This window comes from Pongo abelii, chromosome 1 (genome assembly GCF_028885655.2).
Source record: "Pongo abelii isolate AG06213 chromosome 1, NHGRI_mPonAbe1-v2.0_pri, whole genome shotgun sequence".
In the NCBI taxonomy this organism is placed as follows: Eukaryota; Metazoa; Chordata; class Mammalia; order Primates; family Hominidae; genus Pongo; species Pongo abelii.
The window spans coordinates 73,785,324-73,804,762 of NC_071985.2; the positions used below are offsets into that span (position 1 = coordinate 73,785,324).

General features: G+C 38.4%; 1 protein-coding gene across 10 annotated transcripts in view; it reads left to right on the top strand.

Annotated features, from left to right (window-relative positions):
• Positions 1–19,439, top strand: part of COP1 (COP1 E3 ubiquitin ligase) — a 263,125-nt gene that overhangs the window by 23,825 nt on the left and 219,861 nt on the right. For 5 of the 10 annotated variants that reach the window (XM_009240673.4, XM_024232782.3, XM_063726391.1 and 2 more), the window contains exons 3-4: positions 7,212–7,309; positions 19,053–19,129. The exons of 2 other annotated variants lie outside the window; for them this stretch is intronic. In XM_009240673.4, the coding sequence (XP_009238948.1) occupies positions 7,212–7,309; positions 19,053–19,129 (175 nt within the window). The remainder of the gene's footprint in view (positions 1–7,211; positions 7,310–19,052; positions 19,130–19,439) is intronic. 3 more of the 10 variants (XM_024232783.2, XM_024232778.3, XM_063726394.1) reach the window with 1 other exon arrangement.

A 19,439-nucleotide genomic window follows, 5' to 3' on the forward strand; every position in this document is an offset into this window, starting at 1 on the left:
ATAAAGTATTAAAATGATAACAGCAATGTATATTATTGCTTTAAAAAACAAGTCATTGTACAGGAAGATGTAATATAAAATACAAATGTCCACCTTTATCTAGTTTTTCTTGCCTACCTCCTCAGAGGTTATCACAGGTAAAAGGAATGATTAGGTATTCTTTCAGAATCCTTTTACTATTTTTTTAAGTCATTTTGCTTTCTTGAATACTTTTTATTTTCTGGTATATCATTGACATTATTATGATTCACAAATCACTTTCTGCTCTGTATTGCCAATGAAATTCTGGACATGTGGGTCTTGCTTTGGGTCTGATACAGGTATGGTCTTGGCCTTTTCAGGCCATCGTTCGGCAGTAGTGTTCTCTTTGGTCCATAAATTGACCTAGCATCTTAGCGTTCCATAGGAAACCATAAGTTTTTTTCAAAGATTTTGGATTATGATTGTTCTGGAAAATTAGGTGATCTAGAATAGGCTTTCTCAATCTTGTCACTATTGACATATTAGACCAGATAATTCTTTGTAGTAGGTGACTGCACTGTGCTTTATAGATTGTTTAGCAGTATACTTGACCCCTACCCAGTACCACCCCTGCCCATCTCTGCAGTTGTGACAACCAAAAATGTCTCTAGACATTGCAGATACCCCTTGGGGGACAAAATTTTCCTCCCTTGAGAAGTACTCATCTAGCGCTAAAAGAACAAGTTCTTGATATTGTTAGACCAGGATTCTACTTCTGGTTCTGAAACTTACCTGACTTTTGTCAAGTTACTCACTCTTTGCTGCTGCTGCCCTCTTCCTCTTCTTCCTCATTCTCTTTTTACTCCTTCAATTCGTCCTCTTTTTGTAGATTTAAAAGTGTTGAAATATGAAATAAATTGTGAAGTGAGGTTTTTAATTTTCCTGAGTGTCCTGTAACTTACATATCCATTGTGGCATTTTTTAAAAAAGGCCCTGGATCAGTTCAGTGACCTTTTTTCACTATGTTGTGAAGTGGAATAAATTACCGATTGACCTTATAAATGGACAGGCTGGGGCTTTTCAATAAATTTATAATCTTCATGTTGTCTTTAGGTCATTGTTGGAAAGCCCCATTGTTTTCTTAAATAGCTTTACCTCCTGCTCTCAAAACAATTTAGGCTTAGATCCTTATTGTAATACAATTTCATTTTTATGTTATATCTGATGAGAACGTATTTTTTTTTTTTTTTTTTTGAGACAGAGTCTCGCTCTGTCGCCAGGCTGGAGTGCAGTGGCTCGATCTCCACTCACTGCAACCTCCACCTCCCGGATATTCCAGCAATTCTTCTGCCTCAGCCTCCCGAGTAGCTGGGATTACAGGCGTGTGCCACCACGCCCGGCTAATTTTTTGTACTTTTAGTAGAGACGGGGTTCACCATGTTAGCCAGGATGGTCTCGATCTCCTGACCTTGTGATCCGCCCGCGTCGGCCTCCCAAAGTGCTGGGATTACAGGCGTGAGCCACCGCTCCTGGCCGAGAATGTGTTTTAAGGTACCCACTGTAGAGCAGGTTTTAGTAGGATAGAGGCCATAATGTTGGCAGGAACTATTAAAACTGGAGGCTGTCAATTCCAACATCAGGCTTGCTGTACTGATTTTTTTTTTTTGCAGTTTTGTTTAAAGCAAAAGTTTATAATTATTTACTCTTTCCTAACATGTGAGGGCTATGGAACTTCAGTCATTAACCGTAGCCTCTTGTGTCAACTTTCTAGTAACGTAAATTCTGGCTGGTAAGCTGGATTCAAGCAGTATACCACTTCAAAGCTCATCCAAATTATTACCACTAAATCAAATTGGACCACATCAGCTGTTTTTCCCTCATCCCAAGTGAAAATGTCTTTCCTAGTAACAATTTGGAGACAATATAGCAGGAACTTCTTTCACTTTATTTATTCCCACTTGAGAACCTACTGTTACCTGTATCTGTAGCTTAACTGAAATACAATGATATAATAAGAAATCTGACTTTTACATAATGTAGAGATAAAATTGGCTCTTTGTCTTTGCCCATTTGCTGCCTCCAGCTTGTGCCCAAGCCCTGATTTATTATTTTGCTTCATTACAAGTTAGTTACAATCAATGGGATCCTTCAGCATCGTCATCTCCCAGCATGTGGGTGATCAAGCCCGAGTGTCAAATTGCCTTTTGAGACTCTTGGCTAATCCATCATCTTGTACCATATTTTTGGTCTTTCTTTACACCTGGTTATTAGATGTAATGACTGGTCCTAATTTGTCCTGGCTGTTCTTGTTATAGTTTATTCTTTTTTCTAGAATTTTCTGGTTACTTACTGGTTTTTATATCTACTCATCCTTGTTTACATAGATATAAAAAGATATTTATATTTGTTAGCAAGTATATACATAGTAGAGAAAACATAACCATATACATCTATAGAGAAATACACATTTTTTATTAGCAGATACATACTTAATAGAGGAAATAGGTACCCATTTATGTCAGCAGAATTAAAATAATTATTTTTAAGAGTTGCAGTGTGAGTAGCTTGAAAATTTCTCAGGTGGACCCGAGATATGTGTCCCTTTTACCTCTTTGTTATGCCCACCTGTTGTTGAGCACTAATCTAGATACTTATCCTTTTCTTAGTATCCAAAGCTTTGTATGCAGGCTAGTAATGGTTATGTAGATTAGATGAATGAGAATGAATTAGAGTTACTGGGGTAAGAAATACTGAACATTTGTAGTTTGTTTTATATGATCCAGAAGGCAGCAGACAGACGTATGTTGCTTTCCTGGCTATATCTACTCATTCAGGCATTCAACATTTACTGAGTTTGAATTCTTTTAACAGGATATTGTGCTAAACATTAAGGGTACAGAGGGTAAAACAAATCCTTGCATTTAATGACCAAATAGAAGAAGGGCTGATAGGCACATACAGAAATAAGTACAAGATAAGATAGTAACTATTTCTCAAACTAAGGCAGGTCTCTTTTGAGGTGGTAGTGAAGTAGTAGATGCTCTAAGATACACTTGATGCATCCTGTTGTCACTTAAGTTGTATACGGTGGTATGTAATTTGATGTACTTTGATTTTACAATATAAATGGATTTTATCAAGTGCAATGCAGAAAAATCACTTGAACTAGTGTTAGTGAGGACAGTTACTTCCAGCTATGTCCCATTTTTTTTTTTTTTCTCTGAGAGTGTAGTAAGCCTATTGATGTGGAATATGATGAGGATGCTAAAGAAAAGAGGAGTTTCTACTAGATATCGGAATAATTTCTTGTATATTGACAAAAATTTTTTTTTCTGTTTTTTGAGACTGGGTGTCGCTCTGTCACCAGGCTGGAGTGCAGTGGTGCAAACATGGCTCACTGCAGCCTCGACCTCCTGGGCTCAAGCAATCCTCCTGCTTCAGCCTCCTGAGTAGCTAGGATCACAGGGACACACTGCCACCATGCATGGCTAATTTTTAAAATTTTTGTAGAGTTGGGGTTTTACCACATTGCCTGAGCTGGTTGAAACTCCTGGGCTCAGGCAATCCTCCTGCCTCGGCCTCCCAAATTGCTGAGATTACAGGCATGAGCCACTGCACCCAGCCTAACAAACTCCTCTCTGACTTAACAGCTTAGCTTGTTCTTGTCATATGCACATTTTCTATCATTTATTTTTAAAGAAAAGTTATTTGCTAAAACCCATAATGTTCTCCTTCTACTTATCTGTCAACCCATCTCTTATCTTTATTATGCAATTTTTTTTTTTTTTTGAGACGGAGTCTCACTTTGTCGCCCAGGCTGGAATGCAATGGCGTGATCTTGGCTCACTGCAACCTATACCCCCCAGGGTCAAGCAATTCTCCTGCCTCGGCCTACTGAGTAGTTGGGACTATAGGCATGCACCAACATGCCCGCTAATTCTTGTATTTTTAGTAGAGATGAGGGTTTCACTATGTTGCCCAGGCTGGTCTCAAACTCCTGACCTCAAGTGATCCGCCCACCTTGGCCTCCCAAAGTGCTGGGATTACAGGCGTGAGCCACTGCGCCCGGCCTTGTCTTTTTAAAAAAAAAACTAAAAAAAAAATTTTTTTTTTTTTTTGGAGACGGAGTCTCGCCCTGTCACCCAGGCTAGAGGACAGGGGCACAATCTCAGTTCACTGCAACCTCTGCCTCCTAGGTTCAAGTGATGCCCCTGCCTTAGCCTCCTGAGTAGCTGGGATTACAGGCACCTGCCACCATGCCCAGCTATTTTTTGTGTTTTTAGTAGAGAGGAGTTTCACCATGTTGGCCAGGCTGGTCTCGAACTCCTGACCTCAAGTGATCTGCCCACCTTGGCCTCCCAAAGTGCTGGGGTTACTGGCATGAGCAGATATACCCAGCCCGGCATGTCTCTTACCTTTTTTGGGGGTGGGGTGGGGTGGGGATGAAGTTTTGCTCTTGTCACCCAGGCTGGAGTGCAGTGGTGTGATCTTGGTTCACTGCAAGCTCCGCCTCCCGGGTTCAAGCGATTCTCCTGCCTCAGCCTCCCAAGTAGCTGGAATTACAGGTGCCTGCCACCATGCCCAGCTAATTTTTTGTATGTTTAGTAGAGACGGGGTTTTGCCATGTTGAGCAGGCCTGACCTCAGGTGATCTGCCCGCCTTGGCCTCCCATAGTGCTGGAATTACAGGTGTGAGCCACTGCTCCCGGCCATCTCTTATCTTTAATAACCTTTCAGAATCTCTCCTTTATGACTTGCTTTGTTTGAACTTGCTGATTTTTTGTTGTTTTTTTGAGACAGAGTCTCGCTCTGTCCCTCAGGCTGGAGTGTAGTGATGCAATTTCTGCCCACTGCAACCTCAGCCTCCCAATTAGCTAGAACCATAGGCCATGCAGAACCAGGCCCAGCTAATTTTTGCATTTATTATCATTATTATTATTATTATTTTGTAGAGACAGGGTTTTGCCATGTTGCCCAGGCTGCTGATTTAAAAAAAAGAGTTAAATTTTGTATGTGTATTTCCTGGTAATGTTAACTCATTTCCTTTTTCCCTAAGCAGACTATAAATTTCTTCATGTTGTGATTCTTAGTCTGTTGCATTTGCATGCCTATGTTATGCTTCTTCCTTGTAATAAAAATGAAAATAAAGATTTAGTATGTTATTTTCTTCAGTGAAATTTCCATGTAGGAAATTTTCAGTCATACATGAAGCATATTTTGTGATTATGGTAATCCTAGCCTTGTCATGTTTGCAAGAGGTGATGATACTGTTTTTGGAACATTGTGCAGGTCATTTGTTCAGTAGATATTTGCGTATCCATTATGTGCCTGGCATTTACTTCAGTCTTTAGGCCCCTGTGATTTGCCAAAGATCAGTTACTTTGATTCTTCACACCTTCCTCCTTTTTACTTATCTTGAAAGTAACAAATGTGAGATGTGAAAGTAGTTGATAACCAGAAGGGCGAAACCTGGGGAATGTAGGTTTTTATTTTTTTGTTTGTTTTATTTTGTATTTTGTTAAGGTGGAGGGGGAAGGTAAGTGGATATAAAAATCAACTTCAGTTTACAAAGCTCAAGTAAATTTATAGTAATTTGGATACATAATAAAAGAGGTACTTTCTCTGTAGGAATGATTTTTACAGATCACCTTTGTAATTTCTTAGAAATCTTTTTTTTCCTGAGTGTTACCAGTAATACTTATTTATTATAGAAACCTGAATTAAAGACGTCTACAAAGAAGATATTTCCCATAATTATATGACCCAGAGACAAATACTGTTAACATTGCGAGGATTGTCCTTTATGGTTTATTTTAAATGTACACATATATAATTTTTTAAGAGAAATGGGATTATATTATATCCACTGTGTTATAGATTGTCATTTTTATTCAGCAGTATGTATAATAACATTTTTTTCTCATGTCAGTTTGACACTTTTCCGTGATTTGGTGAAAAATACTTAAGGAGTTTTTTTTTTAATAGGGAGGCACACAAATGTAAAAGGTTTAACATTATAGAAATATATAATGTAAGAAAGGGAAAATTTTCTGTAATCACAGTTCTCTAGCAGTAACTATGAGTAGTTTATTCTTATGGCATACAAATTACAATAATTTGTATTGGATGGCTGTATAGCATTGCATTGGATTGATGTTTACAAATTTATTTAGTCAATTTCTTAGTGTTTAGGTTGCTTTTGTTTTATTTTGCTATTTACAGATAACCTTGTATTAAACACCCTTCTAAATATATATTTCCTTAGGATAAATTCGTAGAAGTAAAATATTCAAAAGGGTATGTAAAACCTTAAGGTTTTTCCTGCAACTTGCCTTCTAGGAAAGTTGTGCTGGTTAACATTTTCTGTAACAGTACTTGAGATTGTTCATATCCACATATACTCTTTAACTATGACATTATTTTCTTTTGTCTTTTTTTCTCTTTTTTTCAGACAGGGTCTCATTCTGTCACTCCGGCTGGAGTGCACTGGCATAATCGTGGCTCACTGTAGCCCTGAACTCCTGGGCTCAGGTGATCCTCCTGCCTTACCCTCCCAAGTAGCTGCACATGCTATCACGCCTGGCTAATTTTTTCATTTTCTGTAGTAATGGAGTCTTGCTGTGTTCCCCAGGCTGGTCTTGAACTCTTGGTCTCAAGTGATCTTCCTGCCTCTGCCTCCTAAAGTGTTGGGATTACAGGCGTGAGCCGTTGTTCCTTAATGGCAGTATTTTATTTTTCCATCCTGATTGCTAAAATCTAGTATATAATTTTAAATCAGCTTTTTGTGACTCGTGAAGATGATGGTTTTCTCATGTTTATTGACTAATTTTTGTCTTTCGTTGAGTTTTCTGTTTCTCTTTTTTATTTGAATGAACTCTGAGTATTAAGGGTATTAGCATGCCAATAGTATGAATAGTCTGTTTGCTTAACTGAGCTGTAGGCATTAGCTTTTCTGGTGTTGTTATAAACTATCTAAATTGCATAAACTTAAAATTTAGGGAGTACAGCTTTTTAAATTTGTATACAATGTCCTTGATGTTTGAGTTTGGTTTGAAATAACTTTTGTGTACTGTTTACCCAGTAAGTGCCCTGTATATCCTGTTGATAATGTAAAAATATAAACAAAAATAAATTTGTTAGATTAGTTATGTTGAAAATGAGGAATAGAAGACTAATAGTCATTATTTTGTGACCAGTTTATTAATTTTTCATTGATTTAATTAAGCCTTTTTTTTCCCCCCCTACTAATAGCTACAAGTGTATTCATCAGAGTTTGGAGGACAATAATAGATGTCCCAAGTGTAACTATGTTGTGGACAATATTGACCATCTGTATCCTAATTTCTTGGGTGAGTCTTTGGAATGATTTTTATTTTAAAAATATTTCGATCCCCAAAATTGTGTGCTAGCACTAATTTATTCAGAAAACCTACCTTAGTGGTAAGCAAGTCTCTCTCTACTGTATACCGCAGTGCTTTCCTCTTCTTGGGTTGTGACATAGATTCTATACATTGTTAGTATTTTATTATTTTTAAGTTTTATTAAAAAATTCATAAAACTTTTAGATTATTATGTAGATCAGGGACCCCTGGGCCATGGACTGGTACCAGTCTGTGGCCTATTAGGAACTGGGCTGCACAGCAGGAGGTGAGGGGCTGGCAGGTGAGCGAGCACTACCGCCTGTGCTCTCTCTCCTGTCAGATCAGTGGGTGGCATTAGATTCTCAGAGGAGTATGAACCTGATTGTGAACTGCACATGCAAGGGATCTAGGTTGCACGCTCCTTATGAGAATCTGATGCCTGATAATCTGAGGTGGAACAGTTTCATCCTGAAACCATCCCTCCCACCTCCCTTCGGTCTGGAAAAATTGGTCTCTATGCAACCAGTCCCTGGTGCCAAAAAGGTTGGGGACTGCTGATGTAGGTGACAGATTGGATGTGAGGCTTAACAAAAATGGCAGCAGTTCTGAACACCTTTAGGTCTCCCTGTGAAGTGTTATACATCCCTACTGTTTCGGCTTTTGCGGCAGAAGTGAGAAAGAGTCCATGGGTCTCGGGAACCCAGGTTTGTTGAATATTGAGGGCAAGGGGACAAAAAAACTTGAGTGTGATGCTTGCTGAGTTGGGAGTGAATGGGTGAAGAGAATCTGAACTAGGGAGGCAATTAAAAATTAAGAACTTGGGAAGGAATACATGGAGGAGAACTTTTGAGAGAGGAGTGGTAAGAACTAGAGAAGAGAGACATGAATAGGGAATCCTTAAGTATAAATGATAAATGATCGGAAATAATAACTAGTCAGAGCCAACTGTGAATATCAGAAAAATTCTGCATGTTAACTATCCTAAGATATTGTAGGAAACCTTTAGTCTGAGTGTTTTGGGAATGAATAATAAGCTAAAGATTAATTTTCAGGTATGAGTAGGCATGAAGTAGGGCACTCTTGGTATTATATATCGAAAAGGTCAGTTCTGCATTTTAAAGACTAATACGCTCAGAGTTAGGGTGTGGTGACTACTTTTGTATTAGATTCTGACCTGGTAGTACTGTGGTGACAGTTTGATTTTTAGCTCAAATTGTTGTTTAAAATAAATTATGAATTTGAACGTATTCAGCTATGGTTTTCGTTTTTATCTCTGCTCTAAAAGTGCCTTAGCTACAGTAGTTTTTTCTCTGCTACTCTTCACTGTAATTTTTTTTTTATGAAGGAAAATCATTGGAGGATTACATAGCAGAAGGGGGTACTAAAGGAATTGAAGATTTTCTGCTAGAATGACAAGTTCTTCTAAGTGGCTAAAGTTTTATGGCAAACTTGGAGAACGAACTTAGGAAAAGAACGAAGAGAGAAATATTGAGTGGCATGGTGCCTTGCAGGATGAGATTTGATGGCCTAGTTTAGATAATAGGGAAACCATATCCTGTAGGGCAAAATCCTTTGTCCCTGAGCTTGTAAATTTGGATTGATGCTGCCCTGTGGAATCTAGGATCACTAAAGATCACTATGCTTTTTCTGTAGTCATAACTTTGGAAAACTACTTACTCTTTTGGAGTGGTTAAATATATAAAGGAATCTGATGTTCTGAAGATTTTGTGTTTACTAGATTTTTCAGGCAACATTCCTTAGTTCACAAGTTTGAAATTCTGTTTTGTGAGTTTCTAAATAGTGAGAGAGAGTTATATACGAATATGGAAGGAATATAAAAATATACTGCCACTTAAGCTGGAAAGTGATCCCCTACATTATATATATTCTCTCTTTTTTTTTTTTTGAGACAGAGTGTCTCACTCTGTTGCCCAGGCTAGAGTGCAGTGGCACGATCTCGGCTCACTGCAGCCTCCGCCTCCCAGGTTCAAGGATTCTCCTGCCTCAGTCTCTCTGGTTGCTGGAATCACAGGCATGCGCCACTACACCCGGCTAATTTTTGTGTTTTTAGTAGAGACAGGGTTTCACCATGTTGGATAGGCTGGTCTTGAACTCCTGGACTCAAGCGATCCTCCCGCCTCAGCCTCCCAAAGTGCTGGGACTACAGGTGTGAGTCATTGCGCCTGGCCTTAGATATTCTCAAATACATGTATCTAATGAACAATGAAGTCACATTTACTGATTTTTTTTTTTTTTTTTTTGAGACGGTATCCCACTTTGTCACCCACTGGAGTGCAGTAGTGCGATCATGGCTCACTGCAGCCTTGATCTCCCTGGTTCAAGTGATCTTCCCACCTCAGCCTCCCAAGTAGCTGGGACTACAGACATGCGCCACCATACCTGGCTATTTTTGTTTGTTTGTTTTTGTAGAGACAGGGTCTCAGGATGTTTTCCAGGCCGGTCTCAAACTCCTGGGCTCCAGTGATCCTCCTGCCTCAGCTTCTCAAAGTGTCGGGATTACAGGTGTGAGTCATTGTGCCTGGCCAATTACTGTTTTTTTTTTTTTTTTTCGTTTTGTTTTTTTGAGACAAAGTCTCGCACCGTCACCCGGGCTGGAGTGCAATGGCATGATCTTGACTCACTGCAACCTCCACCTCCTGGGCTCACGCGATTCTCCTGCCTCAGCCTCCCGAGTAGCTGGGATTATAGGTGCACACTACCACACCCTGCTGATTTTTTGTATTTTTAGTAGAGACAGGGTTTCACTATGTTGGCCAGACTGGTCTCAAACTCCTGACCTCGTGATCACCCACCTCGGCCTCCCAAAGTACTGAGATTACAGGTGTGAGCCACCGCCCCTGGCCCAATTACTGATTTTTTAAGCTAGAAATTATCTTGACAGTGATCTCTAGTGCAGCTTTCAGTGTGATTGTATTGTCAACTGTGGAAATAACATTTCATCCTGATACATCTATTTGTGTTTTTCTGCTGATACCTCTTCTAGCCGTGTCCTTTGTTCAGTGATAGCCAAATCCTAAGGTCTTACACTAGGTATGTAGAGACTATCTCCTGTTGGCTCAGAGTAATGTCATTGAGATATGTCGATCCATGTGTTCCTGAAAGTGGAATATCACTTGTCTTTTTCTATAGTAAAAAATGTCTTCTAAGTTATTTTCATTGCTTCAGCTTAAGATGGCATGATTTGCATAATGCCTGCAGTTCTTAGTTGGGTTAAGAAGACCTAGAGCCTTTTAAAATGATTTCAGGTTTCCTCTTAGCCTGGTAAAGTAATTGAGCATATGTTATATGATTCTGAGATGTTCTTGGCATCCTTGCACCTACTTAATTGATAGGTTAAGACCTTACACTTCCAATGCCTAGTCATGGGTAGAGGACTGGTCCACACAATTTCTGTAGCAGTACTCTTTAAAACTTTTTGCTTGTATAACTCATATGAAAATTTTGAAAAGTGATGATCCTTGCGTATTTTTAAGTTTGCATTAAAATTTTTTCATCATAACTTTAAGTGATTGTAAAGAATATAATTTTGGCCAGATGCAGTGGCTCAAACCTGTAATCCTAACACTTTGGAAGGCTGAGGCAGGAGGCTCACTTGAGGCCATGAGTTTGAGACCAGTCTGGGCAATATAGCGAGACCTTGTCTCTATAAAAAATTAGCCAGGTGTGTTGGTACGCAACTGTTGTCCTAGCTTCTTGGGAGGCTGAGGTGAGAGGATCATGTGAGCCTGAGGATTTTGAAGCTGCAGTGAGCTATGATTGTACCATTCCACTCCAGCCTGGGCAACAAAGCAGAGACTCTGTCTCATAAATAATTAAATAAAGTTTTAAAAAAGAGAGTGATTTCTAGAGTATTATAAATATGATTACTTCAGAACTGTTTTATCACTTTTTAAAATGTAACCAGTGGAATCTAAATGTCATAGTGATTTGTTACTTAAATATTGATTTAAAAATATATAAGTAAGCTTTTTATTCAATACCAGAAATTTCATTCATTACCTTTTTTTGTGAGCTTCTACTTAAATTTCATATCACACACATAGTTTTATCCTTATAATCTATTTCCATGCTTGAAATTCTGACTGATCTGCCTGTAGTACTTTTCTGTAACAAAATTGTATATACACGCATACTTTTATTGCACTTTGCTTTATTGCACTTTATAGAAGTTGCATTTTTTTTTTTAACAAATTGAAAGTTTGTGGCAGCCCTGCATTAAGTCTCTTGATGCCACTTTTCGACTACCATGTGCTCACTTCATATCTCTGTGTGCTCAGAAGAATGTCACTAAGATCTTTTAGCCAAGGTGTGAATGCAAAGGAAAAGTTCTTGAACGAAATTAAAAGTGCTACTCCAGTGAGCACACGAATGATAAGAAGGCAAAATCGCTTATTGCTGATATGGAGAAAGTTTAGTAGTCTGGATATATACCAGCCACAACATTCCCTTAAGCCAAAGTCTTATCCAGAACAAGACCCTAACTCTCCTAAATTCTGTGAAGGCTCAGAGAGTTGAGGAAGCTGCAGAAGAAAAGTTTGAAGCTAACGGAGGTTGGTTCAAGAGATTTGAGGAAAACAGCCATCTCCATAACATAGAAGTACAAGGTGAAGCAGCAAGTGCTGATGTAGAAGCTGTAGCAAATTATCCAGAAGATCTAGGTAAAAATCATTGTTGAAGGTGGCTATAGTAAATGACAGATTTTCAGTGTAGATATAACAGCCTTCTTTTGGAAGATGTCATCTAGGACTTTAATTGCTGGAGAGGGAAGTCAGTGCCTGCCTTCAAAACTTCCAAGGACAGGCTGACTGTCTTGATAGGGGTTGATGCAGCTGGTGACTTTAAGTGCCAATGCTCATTTACCATTTTGAAAATCCTAGAGCCCTTAAGAATTATGCTAAATCTACCGTGCCTGTGCTCTGCAAATAGAACAACAAAGCCTGAAGACAGCATATCTCTTTTCAGTGTGATTTACTGAATATCGTAAGAACACTGTTGAGACCTATAGCTTAGAATAAAAGATTCCTTTCAAAATATTACTGCTCATTGACAATGCACCTGGTCACCCAACAGCCCTGATAGAGATGTACAAAAGAGATTAAGGTTGTTTTCACACTGCTAACACAATATCCATTCTGCAGCCCATAAATCAAGGAGTAATTTTGACTTTCAGGTCTTATTGAAGAAACACATTTCGTAATAACTGCCATAGTGATAATGAGTCCTCTGAGATCTGGGCAAAGTAAATGGAAAACCTTTTGGAAAGGATTCACCATTCTAGATGCCATTAAGAACACTCACGTTTCATGGGAGGAGGTCAAAATATCAACATTAAAAGGAGTTTGGTGGAAGTTGATTCCAGCCATCATGGATGACTTTGAAGGGTTCAAGACTTCAGTAGAGGGAGTAACTGCATATGTGGAGGAAGTAGCCAGAGAGCTAGAATTAGAAGTGGAGCCTGAAGATGTGACTGAATTTTCCTGTACTATCATGATAAAACTTAAACAGATGAGGAATTGTTTCTTATGGATGAACGAAGAAAGTGGTTTCTTGAGATGAAATCTACTCCTAGTGAAGATGCTGTGAACATTGTTGAAATGACATCAAAGAATTTAGAATATTACATAAACTTAGTTGATAAAGCAGCAAGAGGGCTTTAGAGTTTGACTAACTTTGAAAGAAATTCTACTATGGGAAAGATGCTATCATGTAACATTGCAGGCTGTAGAGAAATTTTTTGTGAAAGGAAGAATCAATTGATGCAGCAGTCTTCGTCATTGTGTTCTTTTAAGAAATTGCCACAGCCAGCCTAGTCTTCAGTGACTACCACCCTGCTCAGTAAGCAGCCGTCAACATGGAGGCAAGACTTTCTACCAGCAAAAAGATTATGACTTGCCAAAGGCTCAGATGGTCATTAGCATTTTTTAGCGATAAAGTATTTTTTAATAAATGTATATATTAATACTTTTTTTAAAGACATAAGACTTAAACTGCAGTATAGTGTAAACAGAACTTTTATGTATATTGGGAAACCAAAATTCATGTGACTTGCTTTATTGTGGGGCCTAGAACTGAACCTGCAATTTCTCCAAGGTACGCTTTGTATATAGAAATTACACACTTAAAAGTTTTTTTTGAACTTGATTTCCTCTTAAGCGTTAAGAAGTCTTAAATATGTTTCCTATGTTGTTATTTAATTAGTAGTAGTATACAATTGATCAAACAAATATTACACATAATTTTATAAAGTCTTAGACATAAAATTCTATAGTAAACGTACCGTTTACCAAGGTGTGTGGTATCCTTTTCCCCAAGTAGTTTAAGTGGCATTGATGAATATTACTAGGAAGAGGATTCCATTTCCTTTGTGTAATTTTTATTTTTAAATGTGTGAGTCTTGAGAAACCTTGTTTATATTAATTAAGTTGATGGGACTTGAAGGCGTTTTTACAGCAACATGACTCATTTCTTTGCCTTCCTTTTGAATTTTGTGCTAAAGAAGCACTTACTGATTTATTGTCACAAAAAAAATTTTAAATACCCTATTAACAAGTCAGGCATTTTCTTCAATTTTGATGAAAAGAAAGAGTTGGAAACCAAATAACTCAAGATGGATTTGGTTTCTTGGTCATTAGAGTCATATACATTTTCATTGAGATAGATAATATGATTTTCTTTCTTTCCTGCTGTAAGCACTACACTATAGCCCCTCTTCCTCCTGACTTCCCTTCCCTGCATCTTTCTCTACCTTCCACAGCATTTTCTCTCATTCTCTTCTGTTTCTCCCTTACTTCCCTCCAGTGTGCATACTCTGTCTGCTCCTCTCTGCCTCCCTTGGTTTTGAATGCTCTCTTTCCCTCTCCTGATCCTGAAAGGCTGATTCAGGTAAGTCCAACCCTCCATTACCACCCCTCCCCATTACCACTCCCTATATACTTTGCAGGTGTACTCCACTCCTGCCAAAGCTTGCTTTCTAAGCTCCCTTGCTTGCCTGCTCGCTTGCTTGCTTTTTTCCCCTCCCTCCCTCCCTTCCTTCTTCCATCCCTTCCTCCCTTCCTCCCTCCCTCGCTTCCTTCTTTCCTTCCTTCCTTTCCCCTGTACTCCCCCCACTCACCCAGCTGTCTTTTTCTCTACCTTTCTCTGTATATATAAAATTTGTAGGTCGGGGGTCGTGGCTCACGCCTGTAATCCCAGCACTTTGGGAGTCTGACGCGGGCAGATCACGAGGTCAGGAGTTCTAGACCAGCCTGGCCAACATGGTGAAACCCTATCGCTACTAAAGATACAAAAAATTAGCCAAGTGTGGGGGTGTGCACCAGTAATCCCAGCTACTTGGGAAGCTGAAGCAGGAGAATTGCTTGAACCCAGGAGGCGGAGGTTGCAGTGAGCCGAGATTGCACCATTGCACTCCAGCCTGGGCAACAGGGTGAGACTCTGTTTAAAAAAAAAAAAAAAAAAATCTTAAATTGAATTTTCTTATGTCTCTAATGAATAATCCTCTTAACCACTAATAAAAAATACAGTATGCTTGCAACGTATAAAATCCCTGTTTAAAAAAAAAATGGCTGATGCGTATAAAAGTCCTTACTACTGTCAGTCACTGTTTTCAATCCTGTATGTACATGAACTCAATCCTTATGGCAGGCTTGTGAGGTAGGTACTGCTTTGATCATCCTCATTCCTTAGGTGAGGAAACTAAGGCATAGACAGGTTGAGTAACTTGTGTCAAGTTATATAGCCAAAGTGGTGAAATTAGAATTTGGTCTTAGGCAGTTTGGCTCAAGCATCTGTGCTTTTACTGTACTGTTCTGCCTCTAAAAAGATCGTTGCTTGAATGGAGTCTTTAGCATTAAAATGCATTTTTTTTAGTACTAAGAAATGTTTGTTCTTAGTACTGTGGATGTTGTAAGGCTCTGTAGAATTATAATTAACAAATGTATAACATCCTTAGGTTTAGGTATCAATTCTAAGAGTTGATGATGGTTTCAAATTAAGGCTTATCTTAATTGGAAATGTGAAAGTGTTAGCCAAACGTGGCATGTCACACTTAAAATCCAGGAGCATGTCATCAAGATTTCATTCATTCATTCATTCATTCATTCAGCAAATACCAGGTGCCTACTATGCATCAGGAACCACGATGGTGGACAAGACAGACACTGATCATTAAATGCTTTAATCTATAGTATAAATAAGATGCTAGCTGATGTCTTTTGCTAATAGGTAAACATTTCTTTTAAAATAAGTTTTCAAAGTTATGGAATGGAATTCACCATTTTGCTATTCTTGTTTGTGAGCTGTGACATAGTTTTGAAAGGGTTTTCCCGCTAAATGTGTGACTCTAATGACTTTCATATATATATATATATATGTAGACATTTGAATGTTGAGTCCAGTGTATATACCTTGCATTTTAAGAGATTTTTTTCTGTTAAATTTTTGAAGTACAAAAATAATAAAATACTCCTTGATGAAGAAACACTTAAGCTGAGTGTACTAAATAAAATCACTTCTTTTATTTTCCATGGGTAACCATTGTTTATTGTAGGATATAGTTTTTTAAAAATTTTTATTTTTTTGAGACAACGTCTCTCTCTGTCATGCAGGCTGGAGTACAGTGGCGTGACCTTGGCTCACTGCAGCCTCGAACTCCTGAGCTCAGGCAGTCCTACCACCTAGCCCTCCTGAGTAGCTGGTAGACTGCAGGCATGAACCACCACACCTGGGAAAGTTTTGTATTTTTTTGTAGAGACGGGGTTTTGCTATGTTACCCAAGCTGGTCTCCAGCTCCTGGCTCAAGCTGTCTGCCTGCCTCAGCCTCTCTAAGTAATGGGATTACAGGCATGAGCCACTGTGCCCAGCCTAGGATATCATTTTTAAAGAAGAAAAAAATAACCATTTTTTCAAGTAGCTCCATGAAAAATCTGATACAGTAGTAAAAAACTTCGTTTGGTAAACATAGAATTTAAATGTCTTTATATGACATGGCAAGCCAGTTAATACATTGTTTGTTTACACTTTATTTTTGCCATCATTTGCTGTAACTTTATTTTGTAATTTAATTTTGTGGCCTTTACAGGCTTGATGTACCTTGGCTGGGCATGGTGTCTCATGCCTGTAATCCAGCACTTGGGAGGCCAAGGCAGACAGATCAGTCGAGGCCAAGAGTTCAAGATGGGCCTGGGCAACATGGTGAAACCCTGTCTCTATAAAAGATTCAAAAATTTGCTGGGTGGAGTGGTGTGCACCTGTAGTCCTAGCTACTGGGAAGGCTGATATGGGAGGATGGCTTGAGCCTGGGAGGCGGAGGTTGCAGTGAGCCAAGCTCATGCCGCTGCACTCCATCCTGGGTGACAGAGTCACACCCTGTCTCAATAAATAAATTAATAAAATAAATACAGGCTTGATCTTTAGTTAATAGAGTTGCTCTTGAAAAAAGTTTGATCTTACAGTATTGTTATTGAGAATCAAATATAATGGTATGTAAGATTTTTTGGTAAAATTCAATGTGGCATATTCATGTAAAGTATTTAACAGTCACTATTTTTCTTCAAATGGTTAAATTCATAACTGTGACACGGACCTCTTATTGACTTATTACTCCTCTTTATTCTCACTGAATTATTTCATGCTCTCTTCTTTATCTGGATTATAATAACTTTTCTTGTGTAAGGTATCTGCAGTTCAGGCCCTTCACAATCTGGCTGTGATCTGCCTACATTTCCAGGCTTAGTTCTTAATCCCTGTGAATCATTCACAAGATCACTCTGACCCTTGTTTTAGCTATATTGATTTTACTTACTTACTTGTTTATTTATTTTGAAATGGAGTCTGGTTCTGTCTCCTAGGCTGGGGTGCAATGACACGATCTTGGCTCACTACCTCCTGGGTTCAAGTGATTCTCCTGCCTAAGCCTCCCGAGTAGCTGAGACTACAGGCACGTGCCACCATGTCAGGCTAATTTTTCTATTTTTAGTAGAGGCAGGGTTTTGCCACGTTGGCCAGGCTGGTCTCGAACTCCTGACCTCAGGTGATCCACCCGCCTTGGCCTCCCAAAGTGCTGGGATTACTACATTGATTTTAAATCATTGTATCTCCTACACACACACACACACACACACACACACACACACACACACACACACACACACACACACACACACACACACACACACACACACACACACACACACACACACACACACACACACACACACACACACACACACACACACGAGACACACATCTCTCTCTCTCTCTCACCTGAATTTTTCTTCACTCTTATTTTTGCTTAGTGAGTCCCTGTGTGCCTATTATGGCCCATTTCTAATGTTGCCTTCTATATGAAGTGTGCTTGTTAACATTTTGATTGATCTCTGCGTGTATACTTTATAAATCTATTTTAATGATAGTACTGATTATCACATAATATTACAAGTACTGTATCATATGCATCTGTCTTGCTAGTCTGAGTTGCTTGAGACCTTGGATTGTGTCTTTGAAGCTTGGATCCTTATTATGAGCTTGGTATCTGTTTGTTGTTTTCAAAAATATTTATACTTGCATTGTGATACAGTAGGAAGTATCAGACAGTTGGGTCTATATTCTCAGCATTGTCTCATCGTATATGTCACCATGCGTAAGTTCCTTATGCTCTCTGTGCTAATATTTCTTCATCTCTAATTGGGGAGAATAATCTGTAAGATATTGTCTATAAAGTGCCTACCTAGCCTTGTGGTAGTTTCCCTTTTTAAAAAAAAAAATCAGTTTTTTGTGTCAGTTTATATTTGTTGGTTGTAGAAAAATAGAAAGATCCAATTTAAAGTGGTTAAACATTATGGAAAATGTATCGATTCATGGGAAAAGAATTTCTAGAACTAGTAATCAGTGGTTCAGTGGTATTGTCAGGTTCTTTCTCTTGTTCTTTTCTTCCATTGCCAGCATATACCTTGGTCTTTTGGCTGGCTATTCTTGAGGTTGCAAGATGGCTCTAAGCAGTTCCAGATATCATCCCCTTATGAAGGCATGGTTCTTTTCTCCTATCCTTTTCTTTCTGAAAGATAGCACATCTCTCTTTGGTCAAAATTGGGTTACATACTTAACACCACATCAACCACTGGCAAGGGCATGAATGACTAGATTGCCTTAGGTTAGTCAAAGTAATACATGGGGTTGGGATGGGATCTAACCTCTCTGAAAGTTATATGGCAGTCTGATACTTGGAAAAAAGTCATGTTATTATCAAGAAAAAGAGTAGGATCGTTTTTGGATAGTTAGCTAAAAGTGTCTTCCATGGTATTTTTAGAAAAATTACAAAGAAAAAGAACAAATGCAAGTCTTTAGTGCTTAACTCATAGTAGATACTCAGTTACTCATGCCTTGTTACCATATGGGGCATGTGATGGTCTCACATGGTGAATGAGGATTTCTCTCTCAGCAAGTGCCAATAGCGTCATCATTGAGAAACATGTAAGGGAAAATACATATACTGAAGAATTCTCCTATAGTAATAGTAGTTGTAGTAGTAGCAGCTGCAGCAAAACTGTTTTCTAATTTGAAATAAAATAAAAAGCTAACACTTTCTGTTTAGCATGTTTTGAATTTGGAGGCTATGTATATAGGTAAAATAGAATCTATCTAAACCGAAGAATAACACGATACATTTAACAAAAATACAAATTATGTGTGCTTTTTATTTTGTTTCTGATTTCAGTGAATGAACTCATTCTTAAACAGAAGCAAAGATTTGAGGAAAAGAGGTTCAAATTGGACCACTCAGTGAGTAGCACCGTATGTTTCAACTCTTATTACTATTTTTAATAAATTTCATTTTGTTGTTTTTATTGGTTTAATATTAGTTAGATGTTAAAGTTTAGTATATTATTGATTTTTCTTAAAGGAGATTGTTTAGGATTGTTCCAGTCAAATAACTTTCTTAACTGCATTGTCTGTAGTACTTTACTAGAGTGATCCTATCTTGAAAGGTCTGGTAGGATTATATTGAAACATTTGTCTTTTAATACTTGACATTTGAAGGATTATTTTGGGTGGTGTAACAATGGTTAGATATTTTCAAAAAACTGTCGAGGTTGGGCTCACA